Raw genomic sequence first — 16046 nt, forward strand, 5'->3', positions numbered from 1 at the left:
TCATAAAGGCGCAGATGAAAAGACAGTTTTTTGGAACAGTCTTCAACTTTAAGTAGATCATACAATGGGAAGAGATAGTCTCTTAATCACACTGATCCAGAACACAACCTGAAATATAAAAAACAAAGGATGAACTTGTAAATACTTGATAAACTCGTCATTAAACAAGCTGCTGGTGGTTCACTCTCTGTGTGGAGCAGACACTCATTACAACTCCACTAATATTTCACCATTTTACACTTTAACCAGAAGAGGAAAGACCAAACAACAGAGTTCAGAATCAAAAATACATTCAATATATTTTATTTTATATTAGTTACCTGTGTATCTTTTATCTGGCTGACATCACATTGTTAACCTGCCTCTTAAAGAAGTGACTCCATTTTAAAATCTGTTTCCATAAATGAACAGACTCATTAACTCCGCCACTTCCACCAAAACCACTAAAAATCATTTAAATCACTGCCTCGTCATTGGTTAGTTTTTCGCAGGCAAATTTAACTACTGAAAATTGTTTTGTTTTTTTTAAACTTTATTGACAATAGTCAGATTCAAACCAGTAACGTCCAGATAGTTATAGATAAAGTACATTTTGAATGTTATTTTTCCTTTTCAGTTGTTGAATCAGCCAGAAAATATGAACAGTTGAATTTAAACGTTTAGATTTTTGTCCATTTCATTTTTTCCAAACAAATTAAAATATTAAATATTCCCATCCACCTCAGAAATCAGAAACATATTAATATTCAATAACAAACCTAATGTATATGAAATATTATTATAAACAACATTAAATAAAAGTGATAAATAAATAAACAGAACCAAGCAGAGGTTTGTGTGTTTGATGAAGGTTTTTATTTTTTATGTAAAAAATTTATAAATATGTAATTTTGATGAACAGAGAAGAGTTCAGGGGTTTAATCAGCACCAGGAGGAGCTGTAAGGTTTTATAATATAAACATTATATTATATATTATATTCTGACTCATTAAGAGCTGACTTTCATTGGACGTTCAGTCCGTCACTCTTCAGAACAGCAGTGAGAGCTGCTGAAGGACTTTGGACTTTTCAAATGAATAAAATTATTATTTATTATATTTACTTTTTTGAAAATTGGATGCTCAGCTCAGTGACTTGAATTTAATGGTCAAACATCACAGAGAATATTTATAATCTTTTGGCCTCAGTTTAATGCTGCATGTGCTCCTGATGATGTCAGCAGCTCAGCTCAGCTGCAGGGCTGCAGGCAGGAAACCAATAAACTGGCTGTAGTTTGATGGAGGAGACACCAGGGGGAGACAGTGACTGCTTCAGCGCTGCAGCTTCTCTGGTTTCCATCCTGAACTGAAAGAAGAAAGCGGCTCAGCCTGCAGGTGATCCTGACCAACACACCTGAAGCACCTCAGTATCTGATCACACGTCAGATTAACAAAGATGTTGATGAAGCTTCTCAGTCATCCAGGTCAGAGTAACTCGAGGAGCTGGACTTGTTTCAGCACCGGGACAGATTGAGAAAGGTAGAAATTTAAAACAGATCAACAGATCGTGTTCTTTAATCCTCCCAGTGTCAGAAACAGTTTTTTTAAGAGATGAGAAACTGCAAGAAAACATCTGTTGAAGAGAAACGAGGAGTCTTCGTCTCTGTAAGTCCCTGCCAGGTATTAGTCAGGCCCGTCACCACAGTGTCAGGTAGTAAACTGCACCTCTAGTCTCTGCCAGGTTCAACATCCAGTCCTCTTCAGATATTAGTTGTAGCCCTCCAACTTTAGTGATTTCCAGTTACTAGTCAGCCCCCACTGGTAGTTTTAACCAGGCTCACCTGTCCAGTTACTTCCAGACATTAGTTGCAGCCCTCCAAACATTTTCTAGAAAGTCAAGTCCTCCTGTTCATTTCCAGGTATTAGTTGGGACCTTGGCTCTCAGTTACCAGGTAATAGTCTGGACCATTCAGTCACTGCAGGTATTAGTCAGATCTCTTGACTCTGTGTCAGGCTTTAGTCTGGGTCTCACTGACTGAACTGACTAAGTGACATATTTTATGGAGTTTCATATTATTTTCACTGCAGAACAACAACAGGAGAGAACGGCTGATCAGCTGTAGTTTGTGTGAACTGAGCAGATTCTTTCCATCAGAGACGAATTCAGTCACACTTAATGTTTTTAATGACTAATGAAGTGTTTTCACTCGTCCGTTGTTGTATTCGCTCTTTGTTCACTGTGTTTTAACGGAGCTGTAGGACTGTTTAAAGCAGCTCTGAGTAGTTTTGTAGAAATTCAAACTGACAGTTTTAATATTTACAATATTAATGAGGTAATAATACAAACTGTCTCCATCAGTGAATAAACCAGCTGCTCTCAGAGGAGAATAAGGTCCCAGAACACTGTCTGAAGCTAGAGAGGTGGCAGGGTCCGCCACATATAAACAAAGTAAAACAGTATAAACTGTGTTGTCCTTTAAGGTCAGTTTGTTTATTCAGTCATGAAAGTTTGTTTGTTTAGTTTGTTTCAGCCAATGAGGATCTTTCTCTGCTCACTAACATTTCTTCACCAATGCTACAGACTGCTCCTTTAAATCCTCCGCCTGTCGTCTCATCAGTCAGTCATCACATGGGCGAGGTGCTGAGTCAGCGGGGTCAGAGGTCACACAGAGGTGAGGAAGCTCCTCTCTGAAGGGTTTGGATGTTTTGAGTTGTTTATTCTGCAGTTCAACCTGTTAGAGCCGTGTGTTACTGAGAGGAAGGTCACGGCCTCCTCATCGCTCATCCTCCTCATCGCTCCAACACACCTGGTGTTTTGTGTCCAGGAGGTGTGTGTGTGTGTGTGTGTGTGTGTGTGTGTGTGTGTGTGTGTCTGTGTCTGTGTCTGTCTGCTGGCAGCACAGGGCTCTCAGTGCATGAAGCAACTTTAAATCTTCACAGGCGAAACAGAAAACTGTAGTGATGTGAGTCAAACACTCAACATCCTGTCAGACAACAAACACAACGTTAATACTTCATACACTGCTGGTTGTTTCCTGCTGTGCCCCCCCCCCCCCCCCCCCCCCAACCTCAGAGAGACTGGCTGCACCAAACTAGGCCACCTGATGAAGATGACGGCAGGATCTGTGGACGCTCTGAGGCAGAGGAGCAACATCACCTCTAAAAGGCTGATCAGCAAAGTGGTGGAGGAAGTCTGTGCTGCCCTGCCTCAGTCCCAGAGAGGGTTTGTCAAGAACCAGGCTTTATGTGACCAGTGGAGTGAAGAGGGTGAGTACAGCTTCCCCTCTCTATCTGCTCCTCCAGCTGTGGGGGAGTGGCAGGAGGGAGGTGGTCAGCTGCTGTCCTTCTCAACTCTTCACCTGGACAAGTGTCAGGATGCAGAGAAGAAGGCGCTGTATCAGAGCTGTGTGAAGGTGCTGAACCTGCACTCCTTGGCAGGGACGAATGAGTCGAGGTGGACTGATTTTTTTGGTCCAGATGTTTCCCCGAAGGGCAGCTGGCGGTCCCCGTACAAGCTGCCTGTTGAGAAGCGGACAGCAGACCTCCAGTGGAGGATTGTACATGGGGCAATAGCTACGAACAGATACAGAGCACACGTGGATCCGGAGCTGGGGCAGGAGTGTATCTTCTGTTCTCAGTGAGACCCTGGAACATTTATTTGTTAACTGTCCTCGGTTGGTGGCTCTATTTGAGCTTTTAAAAAAGTGGTTTCAGGGTTTTGGGGAGTTTTTTTCATTTGGTCTGTTTATATTTGGTCCAAAATACTGTGTTAGGAAAAAAGCTGTGCATACATTAATGAACTTTTTATCTGGTTCTGCAAAGTTGGCCGTCTGGCTGACTCGTAGGAACCGGACTCAGGGCAACGGCAGTGTGCAGCTGGTGCCGGTTCTGGAGGGGCTGCTGAAGGCCCGACTGAGGGTGGAACATGCTCACTATCACATGATGGACAATGTTCAGACTTTCAGTCGCATATGGGCTGTTGGGGGGGTGTTGTGCTCTGTGGGGGAAGAGGAGGAGCTGATTGTTAATTTTTGAGTTTTTGGGGGTTTTTTTTGACCTGAAGTGAGAATGTGAAATGATCTGATTTCTACTTGGAGTTGTTTAATAAAGGGACTTTGAAAACCAAAAACCTCTCTCCTCTCCTCTCCTCTCCTCCTCTCCTCTCCTCTCCTCTCCTCTCCTCTCCTCTCCTCTCCTCTCCTCTCCTCTCCTCCTCTCCTCTCCTCTCCTCCTCTCTCCTCCTCTCCTCTCTTCTCCTCTCCTCCCCTCTCCTCCTCTCTCCTCCTCTCCTCTCCTCTCCTCCCCTCTCCTCCTCTCCTCTCCTCCCCTCTCCTCCTCTCTCCTCTCCTCTCCTCTCCTCTCCTCTCCTCTCCTCTCCTCCTCTCCTCCCCTCCCCTCCCAGGTGTCTGGATGGTGGACCAGTGGCAGGGCAGCCCGCCCTACAGACACCTGGTCTGTCAGAGACACTGCAGCTGTGACAGCTGAAGAAGTCGGTGTGTTTACTGGTGAAACTACAGCTCACAGTCAGCTGGATCAGCAGACAACCACTGAACATACAGTTAGGAGCAGCACGCTAGCTAGCTGAGGCTTATTTGTGGTGAGGTGATACAGTAAGTGCATCCCGGCCCACTCTCCTCTGGTTGTCCACCGGACTGTCAGGGACACAAACATCTGTCTGATTGTTTCTTTGTCAGAAGAAGACGCTGATCAGCTGAACTTTTCTCGCCTTCTCACGTCCAACAACTGAACGGATGTTGTCAGCACAGAGCAGGAAGCTGGAGGCTTTTACATGTGAACATGATGGACAGCAGCCAATCAGAGGCGGAGGGGGGCGGGTCTTACAAGAAAAGCAGTGTGATAATACTAATAAACCCTGAACACTGGATTCAGACCGTGTGTGCGTGCGCGCGCACGCGTGTGTGTGTGATGTACTTGAGTATTTCTGTTCTCTGTTACTTTATATTTCCACTCCACTGCATTTTTTTGATACCTTAGTTATTAGTTACTTTACAGATTACTTCTGCATGAGAGCACATTTTTAAATTAATTTATTTCATTGACAGATTAATGATCAGAGCCTGGCGGAGGTCGCCCCCTGCTGGTTTATGTCACTTTGCTTTCTGACTGATAACATTTAATATCACACACTGTAAGACTTCTGGGTACTTTTCCACCTGTGTGTGTGTGTGTGTGTGTGTGTGTGTGTGTGTGTGTGTGTGTGTGTGTGTGCAGGGGGGACTCCTGTGACGTCAGAGACACAGAGAAGAGGAGGGGGGCTGAGGAGGAGGAGAGAGGGGGGTGACCGTGATGACGTACAGAGGGAGAGAGAGGGAGAGAGCGGCAGGGGGCGGGGCCTGTGTGTGACGTCAGCCGCGGCAGCAGCAGCCTCTCTCCTTTTAAAGCCGGCGGCGGACAGACGGACGGACAGACGCTCGCAGCGCAGCAGGACTTTAAATAGCTCGCAGTGAGTCGCTCGGGACATTTGACGCTCGGCTCTCTTCAGCTTCTCCTCCTCTGATGGAGCTGCAGTCATTCCTGCACAGCCCGCACCGCCCGCACCGCCCGCCCGCCGCCCGCCGCCGGGACTGAAGCCGTGCGCAGCTCGGTGTCCCGCCGCAGAGCCGCCGTGACCGGGTCGTCCTCTCCGTCCTCTCCGTCTCCCCGCAGGCCGCCGTCTCCTCCGTGACTCTCTGTTCCCATGCGATTCTTCAGACTCACATTCAAGTGTTTCGTGGATTGTTTTTGAAGGTCGCGGTCCGACAGGCGGCTCAAATCCCTTTACTTTATTTTCACGGTTTCTTTTTGACTTGATCATTTTCGCTCTCATTTCTGACTGGAGAAAGAAATGTCTCCAGATTATTACTAGATGTTTGGGATTGTGTACATTCATTAATTCGTCCGGATGAAATTGGATTCTTAAATAAAGCAACAGATTCTGGATCTGATCCAGCTCAGTTCTGATAATAATAAAAACATTATTATCATTATCTGACTGAAGGAGGAGAAGAGGAGCGACAGTGAGAAGGAGGAGGCAGCAGAGCTGGACAGGACCGAGCTGCACCTGCTGCTGACTGACTGACTCATCTGCTCCACTGGGCTGAACTGGGTCTGAACCGGTGTCCCAGCAGGAGTGAACACAAGGTGAGGAAGAGACAGATCTCAACAACCCGAGTCTTTAGAAATACTAAGAGTTGTTAAATTAAAGGGAGAAACAAGAGACTGAGGTCAGTTTAACAAGCAGCAACACTCGAGTCTGTAGCAGAACTGAGCCCAGTGCAGACTGGGCCTGACCGACTGGTTACACTGGGCTGGAACTGACAAGGAGTGAGTGACGAAACAAAAAGCTCAGAATTAAAGGAACCTGAGAGAGAAAGTTTGAACTACAGCTGACTGGTTCCTGACTGGTTCCTGACTGGTTCCTGACTGGTTATTGAGGACAGAACCAAGAAAAACAGGACAAAAACTTGCAGGAATTAAAGGTTCTGGTTCCTGACTGGTTCTGACTGGTTCCTGACTGGTTCCTGACTGGTTCTGACTGGTTCCTGACTGGTTCCTGACTGGTTCCTGACTGGTTCTGACTGTGTGATGGAGAAACAGGCTCTCCCAGCCTCGTCCTGCTCTCTGGTTCTCCTGGAGGAGACCAAGAAGGGCCCCCACCTCCTGTCTAACGGCGGCGGCGGCGGTTACCCTCCTGCGGCCGCTAACGGCAGCCTCGTCCCGATGGCGGCGGCGGCGGCCAGTGGTGCTTGTGCCGGACCGGACAAGAAAGCGGGCGTGGTGACGGGGGCGGGGCCAGGATACCAGGAGCGGGAGACATGGACGCGGCAGATGGACTTCATCATGTCCTGCGTGGGCTTCGCTGTCGGACTCGGCAACGTGTGGAGGTTCCCCTACCTGTGCTACAAGAACGGAGGAGGTGAGCACACACACACACACACACACACACACACACACACACACACACACACACACACACACACACACACACACACACTCCAGTGGGAGGTGAGGCCACACCCACTTCTAAGATGAAGCCCCGCCTCCTCTTGTAGTCACCAGCTCAGTGTGTTTCCATAGTGAGCTCAATCAGTTTGTGTTCTCGGGTCAACGTTAAAGTAACGTTAAAGTAACCTTATGTTAACGTACTTTAACGTTGCTTTAACGGGCGCCGATATAAAACAGCAGGCAGGTGAGAACAGGAACAGGTGAGCGTCAGGTGGTGCCTTCTGGGTAACGCAGTTTGATGTGAAGTGTCGGCTCCCGGTGTCTCGGTAGTTTTCCTGTTTTTGTGAATATGTGAGTGTTTGTGAACGCAGCACAGTCGTCCGCACGATACTTGGAAGTGATCACAGAAGCTGGAGGTCCATGTCCCGACCACCAGCCGGTCGATCCCAGAGTCTCGTCCACACTCAGTTATCATCTCTGTACGTCTTTGTCACTTTGAGATGTTGTAGCGTGGTGACTGTGAGCTTCAGGCCGTCGTTACACCCGACTATGAAACATATAAACCCTCTGGTGCGTATCGTCACTACGTCATCTTCTCTCTCTTGAGTTCAGTGAGTTGTACAGAGCTGCAGTCTGTAGTCCTCAAACCTGTAAATCAGTTAGCATGTTAGCATGTTAGCACATCTTGTCCCCTCGTCTCAAACTCGGATGAATGTGTTTTCAGTTAAATGAGTGAAATGAGGTGTGTGTTCCCACAGGCTGATTGTTCTCCAACATAAACTCATCATTAATGTCCACAGTTTAATTATGAAGCTCTTCTGTGTGTTAAAAACGGTTAGCGGCTGCTAACAAGTGTCTGAATGAGACTACAGAGGTGCTGTGATGCATTCAGGTTCCTCTGGAGTCACAGACATCCGGACCTTCACTGAACGATGTGTTCAGGGGCTGTTTGACAGCGGACACATAGTTTGTGAACTTGAACACATCACACACACTGAATGTACAGTGTGTGTGATGATGTGATGTCAGCGTGTTTCTATCAGCTGGTCACAATCAGAACGTGTGTCCTGAGATGAAGCTCGAAGCTGATTTAGCTGTTTGCTGTCGATTAATTTGCCGCTTGTTTTCTGGATGAGCTGTTTGGTCTCCTGACGTCTTCAGATGTTTAGTTTACAAAGACGCTCAGACTCTGGAAGCTGGAGGCACCAAATGTTTGTGCAGTTTCATCTCTGTCGAAACTAAACGTCACCAACGGAGACAAACTGCTGAGAGAGAGAAAAGAAAGAAAAGATAAAGAGATGTTTCCTGTCACCTGAAAAGGTCTCGTTCACACAGTTTCAGCTGGACAGAGAGGAGGAGGAGGAGGAGGAGGAGGAGGAGGAGGAGAAGGTCAGACTTGTGTTAAATCACAGAGAAAAGCTTCAGTTCTCACATTACAGACTCACTGACGTCCTGGTAACTGACTCTGTGTCTGTCTGGAAAGGTCACCTCCTTCCCGCCGACTCTGCTGCTTCACACCTGATTTATCAAACGAGCGCTGGAGCCAAACTCCGTCTTTAAAGGAACATTCCCCTGTTTCAGCAGCTCTGTGGTCAAGTTGTAATGTCACTTCATCTGAGATGTGTTTGTTCAGACGTTCATGTTCCCTTCAGGATCGACTGTCATAACTTTAATGATCCTCTGACTTCTCATGTAGCGCCATCATCAGGTCAACATGTTAGTGTGTTTCCCACTAAATACCTGCAGAACTGATGACATCATCAGCCTCAGCTGGACTCTGTGCTTACTGCTAATAAGCTAATATTATGCAAGTAAATACAAGTAAAGTTCTGTGTTGATCCAGTTTCAGCCAAATCACAGAATAAAGTTATAAAGTTGTTATTGTTCAGACTCACTGTGCTCTTAGTTATTTTTGAATTGTTTTCCAGGAAATAACAGGCTGTAGTTTACCTGTAAGAACACCTACAGAACTGTTTTTTCCTCTGTGCAGCCTGATGCTGACGTTCAGGTGAGATATGCTTCAACATATTCCCCTTAAATGGAAACTTAAATGTCAGAGTGTCCTTGAACACACCAGCAGCTGCCCCACTATGATCCTCACATTGTGACTCATGTTGTGAGCTGCTGATGACCACTGATGTTCAGGCAGGACTCGTGACCTTTGACCTCTCGGCTGCCGGATCCAAAGCTGCGGCTCGAGGCCCAGAAAGGTTCCCGAGAGACCCGTCGAGGTTCAGAGCTGCCGCGGGTTATAGTTTCCTTTTATGGAGCGATTTATGACGAAGCTGCTTATCTACATGTTCACCTGCAGCAGCTCTGACACACACACACACACACACACACACACACACACACACACACACACACACACACACACACACACACACCAGTGGTGGAAGAAGTACATGAAGTAATCAGCATCAGATTAAAGTTACGGTCGACTTCACAATGTTCTTATCTCCTCAGACGTTCACTGGAAATGTAGTGGAGTCAAAGCAGAAAGTAACTTACAATGTAAATATAACATAAGAGATTACTTGAGTAAATGTACTTAGTTACTTTCCACCACAGTCCTTCCTTTCCTCCTTTCCTTTCCTCTCTCTGTCCTCTCTCCACAGTCACTCAGATTTATTATCCTGCAGTGTGTGTGTGTGTGTGTGTGTGTGTGTGTGTGTGTTGTTACTGCAGTCACCCTACCAAGGACACACACACACACACACACACACACACACACACACACACACAGTGATCCTCTGCTCTGCTGGTTATGAAATGTCCTGCAGCTCAGTGTTCATCACTCAGACATTGTCGAGGTCCTTGAAGAGACTTGGTCTCAAGATGGTCCTTGAGATGGTTGCAGAGGTCCTGGAGGATGTTCCAGGTGTTGTTAATGACGTTCTGAGGGTCCTTGAAAATGTTCCAGGGTTCCATGTTGATCGGTGATCAATGGATTCCCGAGAGGAGTTGCAGGTTCCAGGTGTCATGGAAATGTTCCAGTCGTCCTTGAGGAGGTTCTCAATGTCCTTGAAAATGTTCCAGCGGTTTCTCCTGTTAGCACAGTATTGATTGATTGATCAGCCCATCAGCTCAGCCTGATTGAGCTGATCAGCTGTTACACAGCTGTCAGTCCTGCGCTCTCATTGGTCAGTTCAGGTGTTCGTGCTCAGCTGCACGTCTCCATGGTAATGAACCTTGGTCAGGGTCGGGGGTCAAAGGTCAGGACTGATTATGTTCAGAGCTATAATTAGAGTCCGGGTCAAAGGTCATGGGGCAGTTTCATGACAGTTGGGGTCTCTCTGTGTGTGTGTGTGTGTGTGTGTGTGTGTGTGTGTGTGTGCGTGTGTGTGTGCGTGTGCGTGTATGATGACTGGCTGCCAAGTGTGACATCATCATCCCCGTCACCACGTGGACGAGAGATTAACAGGAGTGGCCTGTAATCTTTTAATCCTGTTGACAGACCTCACTGCTCCTCCTCTCCTCCTTGTTTCCTCTCCTCCTTGTTTCCTCTCCTTGTTTCCTCTTCTCTCCTCCTTGCTCGTTCATATGCTATATGGCCAAAAGTATGTGGACAGCCCGGTATACCAGCCAATCAGGGTTTTTTGTGCTGTTGTGGTTCAGCTCATAGTCTTGAGATGTTCCAGGAATCCTTGAAAAGGTTGTTGAGATGAGTTCTCCAGGAATTTTCCAGCATTTTCAAGAGTTTCTGCCGACTTAACCCGTCCATCAGTGGGACAAACAGACTCCATGTTTCTACTCAAAGACAGAAAGAAGTTCATGTTGAACATTTGCTGAATTCACAAGAAGGAACAAATAAGTCAGAATCAGTCAGAGACAGAGTTTCACACAGTTTATAAAGTGTCTCCAACTCAACAACTCACTAAACTGACACATTTGTTAAGGGAGTCTGGTGACAAAGAAGTCGCCTATACTGGTTACTGTTTAGTGTATCTGTAAAATGTGACATGTTTAGATCAATAAAATGTTTCTTCTTTCATAAATTGAGTGTAAATGGTGAAATCAGTGTAAACAGTGTGTTCAAACAGCTGCTAAATGTTGGCAGGTCAGACTTTAGCACTTTAGACACAGAAGCAGACAGGCTGGTGCAGCCATGCTGCCACAAACTGACACTTTTTACAAGGAAACAAACAACTTACTGTTTTCATTTAATGCTGAATTTACAAGAAGGAGACAATGATTCAGAATCTGTCAGAGACAGAGTTTCACTACGTTATAAAGTTTGTTTTAACTCAACAACTCTGAAAATCACCACATTTGTTAATGGAGCCTGGTGATGTTGTGTTACTGGTTGAAACAGACGGTGTGTCACAGGTAGATGTTGACAGCAGGTCTGACTCTCTGGTGAATTGATCGATCAGTTATCAATGATTTCTCTGTTGACGTGTATCACTCAGGTCGTCCTGACCGTTAGTTTCAGTTTGATGTAGCCGCTCGTACACAACAAACACACAACAAACACAATCAAACTCTTTAATGTCTCCATTGTTTGAACAACAGTCAGAAAATGAAATGATACAAAAATCTGATTATTTGATCTCTGAGTCAAACACGTGGCTGAATGTGTGTGTGAGTGTGTGTGTGTGTGTGTGTGAGTGTGTGTGTGTGTGTGTGTGTGTGTGTGTGTGTGTGACAGTAAATAAAAGTACCAGCAGCTCTGAAGCTCAGACTGGTTCTGGATCGTCTGTATCTGGATTCGGGTCACGTGATCATTTAATGTCTCATGATAACAATAATCAGCAGGTGCTCCGTCATGTTTGGCTCAGATGAGCCAGTTATCACTTCTGTTCAGGTGTGCGGGCCGTCGACCTGCAGCGCTGCCAGGGAGCTAAACTCAGCTAAGCTAAGCTAAGTTAGCATGTGGCAGGAAGACTTCAGACTGTAAATTCAGTCTCTTCTGCCTCGTGTGTGTCGAACACGCCGTCAGCTTGTGTGATGGTTTGTTTAAAGGAGCAGTACGTAGTCTTAGAGAACAAATTCAAACTGAGAGTTTTAATATTTACAATATTAATGAGGTAATAATACAAACTGTCTCCATCAGTGAATAAACCAGCTGCTCTCAGAGGAGAATAAGGTCCCAGAACACTGTCTGAAGCTAGAGAGGTGGCAGGGTCCGCCACATATAAACAAAGTAAAACAGTATAAATGGTGTTGTTGTTTATTCAGTTTATTCAGTCATGAAAACAAAGAGAGTTTGTTTATTTAGTTTAGGCAGAAAAAAATCAGCCAATGAGGATCTTTCTCTGCTCATTAACATTTCTTCACCAAAACTACAGACTGCTCCTTTAATGTGTAAACAGACACATAAATATCACAAGTTTAAAGTGATTTATTGTTGATCGACACTTAATGTGATTCAGGTTGAATCGAGCCGGATGTGGATGTGAGGATCTTTGTGTGTTGAGACAAAGATGTGAAACAGACGCTTCAACAAGAACTTTTAAATGTCGTACCACTCACAGCATCTCTCACTGGAAAGGTTCGGTGCACATCGGGCAACATGTGAGCTGATACTGATTTATCTGTGATACGGGTCAGGCTCTAGAATAAGGAGTTTGAGGAGGTCCATGAGAATGTTGTAGAGGTTGCTGAGGAGGCGCTGAAGAGGTTGAAGCTTCCAGATGTTCTCAGTTTCTCTTCTACCGGGAAGAGGAAGGAAACACAATCGCCAGAATAAATGCAAAACCACAGAGAAGTTCAAACTGAACGTTTCTTTATTTGCACCTTTACATTAGTTTAGGTTGTGATTATGCTCCGGGTTGGTTCAGGCACAGAAACCACTTGGTCAGAGTTAAGAAACCTGTTTGGGTCACCGCGGTCGCAGATGGAGATGGTCTTTGAAGGGCTGCAGGAGTCCTGGACGAGGTACCGGATGATGGACGACATTATAGTTGTTGTCATGTGAGAGTTTTCTGAGGGTCCTGGAGAGGTTCTGGAAGTGTTCCAGGGATCCTTGAGGCCTTATCATTGATCTGAGATCCACCGGGGTTCTGGGAAGTCTCCAGAGGAAGAGAAGAGGTTACATTGGACCTTTCCGTAGTTTCGGCCAAACTATCTGCTGCTTTAAGTCCCAGGAACAAGTTTTTAAGGAACTCAAAGGTTCCTCAAAGGTTCTTCTAAAATGTGACTTTTTGTGTGCAGTTAACTTCTGTCACATTAACAGCTGGTTCTTTTCATGTCCGCCAGAATCACTTGTGAGTTCTGAGCTTCAGGTCGGAGACTCAGCTGCTGAACAGAAACCTTTATGTGGGAGCACATCAGGTGTTGGTGCCAGCTGAGAGGCTGTCACTGCGCCGCGCTGTGTTCAAATAAATCTTTGAATCTTAATTAAAGCTCGTGGGATCCAGCGTGATGGATTATGTTCTGCTGATCCTGGGTCAGCTGGCAGCAGATCAGAGCGAGGCGAGCCAAATGTGTTACGGAGAGTCGAGGACGCCAACTGAACCGAACTCACCTCGCTTAATTAACCAACTCCTCACCTCAACAAACCGACCAATCACAGCTCAGTGTTTCAATCCATAACATCTCTGTTAGCATGCTAACATTAGCTCATCAGCAGTGAACAGTCCAGCTGAGGCCGGAGGTGTTTGGTTACACACTGAAGAAGAAGAAGACCTGAGCACAGCTGGAAGGAATGTAACTAAGTACATTTACTCAAGTACTCTACCTGAGTTTAAGGTGTATGTGCTTTACCTTCCATTGTTACTTTATACTTCCACTCCATAACTTTAGTTACTAGTTACTTTACAGATTACATTTTTAAATGAATAGATTTTCTCATCAGTCAGATAAAAACAGTGATTGATGATCTGATGTTAATATACGATCAGTTACTTTACTGATACTTTGATACTTAACTACATTTAACATCAGATACTGTAAGACTTTTACTCGAGCACTCTTCATATGTGTGACTTTCACTGATGATGAAGATGATGGTGATGATGATGATGGTGATGATGATGATGAAGATGATGGTGATGAAGATGATGGTGATGAAGATGATGAAGATGATGATGGTGATGATGGTGATGAAGATGATGAAGATGATAACGATGAAGATGATGGTGATGAAGATGATGAAGATGATGGTGATGATGATGAAGATGATGGTGATGAAGATGATGAAGATGATGATGCTGATGATGAAGATGCTGATGAAGATGATGGTGATGATGATGATGCTCTGTCATTAGCCCTGTCAGCCTGTCAGTATTTAGCCCAGTGACTTACCCTGGATTAGCCAGCTTAGCTAACTCACTGTAGCTTAGCGCGCTAACTGCAGCAGCTCTATTTGTGTCTCGTCTCTCTTCCAGCTCTGAACAGGAACCACGTGTCGGACATGTTGGCGACATGATCACTGACCACAGAGATGTTCTCGCTGTCACACCTGCTCTCAGGTTAACGATCACATTTTGATACATGAGAGTTTCATCGGTCCTGTTCCTCGTTGGTTCTGACCCATAAAGGAAAGACGTTCTTCACTTCCAAAAGTTTAGAAGTTCTTGTAATTTAACTTCAGTTATTTCTTTTTAAATTCTTTACTCAGCAACAACCAGCAAAGACCCCATTTAACTGAAACCAGTGAAAATATCTTTAAACATTGACACTGGTGTCTGTCGGCCACACGACAAGAAAACTACTTTTAAAATGTTTGTCCCCTGAATGGAGTTCAGATCAATCAGAGCTATGCTGTGCTGAGACGTATTTCCATGACTTACCATGTAGTCTGACTTCCTCGCTCACTTTCCTCCACGCCAGCTCCTTTTCTGTCCGGTCTCTGTACAGTAGACGTGTCATCGTGCAGCTCTGAGTGTCTGCAAATGACCGCGATTACTGATTGTTATCCTCCATTGTTGTTCATGAATGTCTGAACATCAGCGACGTTAATGTCATGACGTTAACGTCAACACTGACACGACACAGCGTTGGCAAAATCTGCTGCAAGTCGCACCTGTTTGTGTGTTTTATTGTCTGTGTATGTCATCTAGTTTGGTCTGAATGCATCATGAAACTGGTTATTGTGTTTCAGTAAGGGCAGGATCTGTGTGTTGACCCTCAACTATAACTTAAAGTATTGATCATGTATCTAACCCCAGGAACAGCCTGGAGCTGCCACAGCAGCCTCCAGCCGTGAGCTACAGCAGCCTGTGCTGCGTGTAGATTTATGAGTGAAGCACTCAAACAAACTGAATCTGTTTTCATCTCCTGACTCTGACTCCGACAGCCGAGACTCAGAAATGAGGATTGTGTGGATCGTGTTGTAGCGACAGTAGATATTCAACAATAGAGTCTGTCGGGAAACATTCTGCTGTGTTTGTAAACTGAATAAAGTTGTGTGGTTTGAATCCAGCAAGAGTGTGTGAGAGCGCCTGCCGTGTGTGTGTGTGTGTGTGTGTGTGTGTGCAGCTGACTGTGATGAGGCCATAGTACTCTGTAATCCCATCAACACTGAGTTACTGACGAGCTAACAGCATTACACCACTTAGCTCTGAGCGTGTGTGTGTGTGTGTGTGCTGACCCCCCCCCCCCCCCCCCCCCCCCCCGCAGTCGTGACTCACCAGCAGCTCGTGTGTTTTCATGCTAGGCTACGCTAGGCTAACACAGCAGTACAATGTGTGTGTGTATCAGGCTAATGCTAACCTGCGCAGCTTCATTCAGCATCATCAGTGACGCTGCTGTCATTCAGCCAGCAGTCAGTCGGCGGCCGTGTCTCTGCGTCTCACACATCATCATGAGAGCTGTGTGTGTGTGTGTGTGTGTGTGTGTGTGTGTGTGTGTGTGTGTGTGTGTGTGTGTGTGTCTGGCACAGAGAACACTGGACTCTGATTGGAGAGAGAGAAGAGCTGACGTGGCTCGTCTTAAATCATTTTCAGTCCAGTTCAATTGGTTCAGTTTCACCAGTCAGCATCAGTCTGTTGCTATGGTTACCTGCCATATACACATAGTATATACATACACACACGTGTACATCACATATATATGCTGTCATATAAGATTATATTTCCAATCTCATCCGTGTCGTGTGAGTCGATACAGTTTAGTTCCTACGTGGTTTTCCAGCACACGAATCAGTGTCAGCTGTGATCCGTGTCATCGTCACAGGGA

At 45.6% G+C, this 16046-nt stretch overlaps 1 protein-coding gene and 1 long non-coding RNA gene across 2 annotated transcripts in view; both read left to right on the plus strand.

Moving 5' to 3' along the window:
* Positions 1-1420: 1420 nt before the first annotated feature.
* Positions 1421-4863, plus strand: LOC141000180 (uncharacterized). Its single transcript, XR_012179520.1, has 3 exons — positions 1421-1643; positions 2560-2650; positions 4381-4863. It is a non-coding gene; the product is annotated as an uncharacterized lncRNA (long non-coding RNA).
* A 606-nt stretch (positions 4864-5469) lies between these two features.
* slc6a8 (solute carrier family 6 member 8) overlaps positions 5470-16046 on the plus strand; it is a 32075-nt gene continuing 21498 nt past the window's right edge. The window contains exon 1 of the mRNA XM_073470825.1: positions 5470-6894. Coding sequence (XP_073326926.1) covers positions 6564-6894 — 331 coding nt within the window. The 5' untranslated portion in view covers positions 5470-6563. The remainder of the gene's footprint in view (positions 6895-16046) is intronic.

Source organism: Pagrus major, chromosome 7 (assembly GCF_040436345.1).
Source record: "Pagrus major chromosome 7, Pma_NU_1.0".
NCBI classification, from domain to species: Eukaryota; Metazoa; Chordata; class Actinopteri; order Spariformes; family Sparidae; genus Pagrus; species Pagrus major.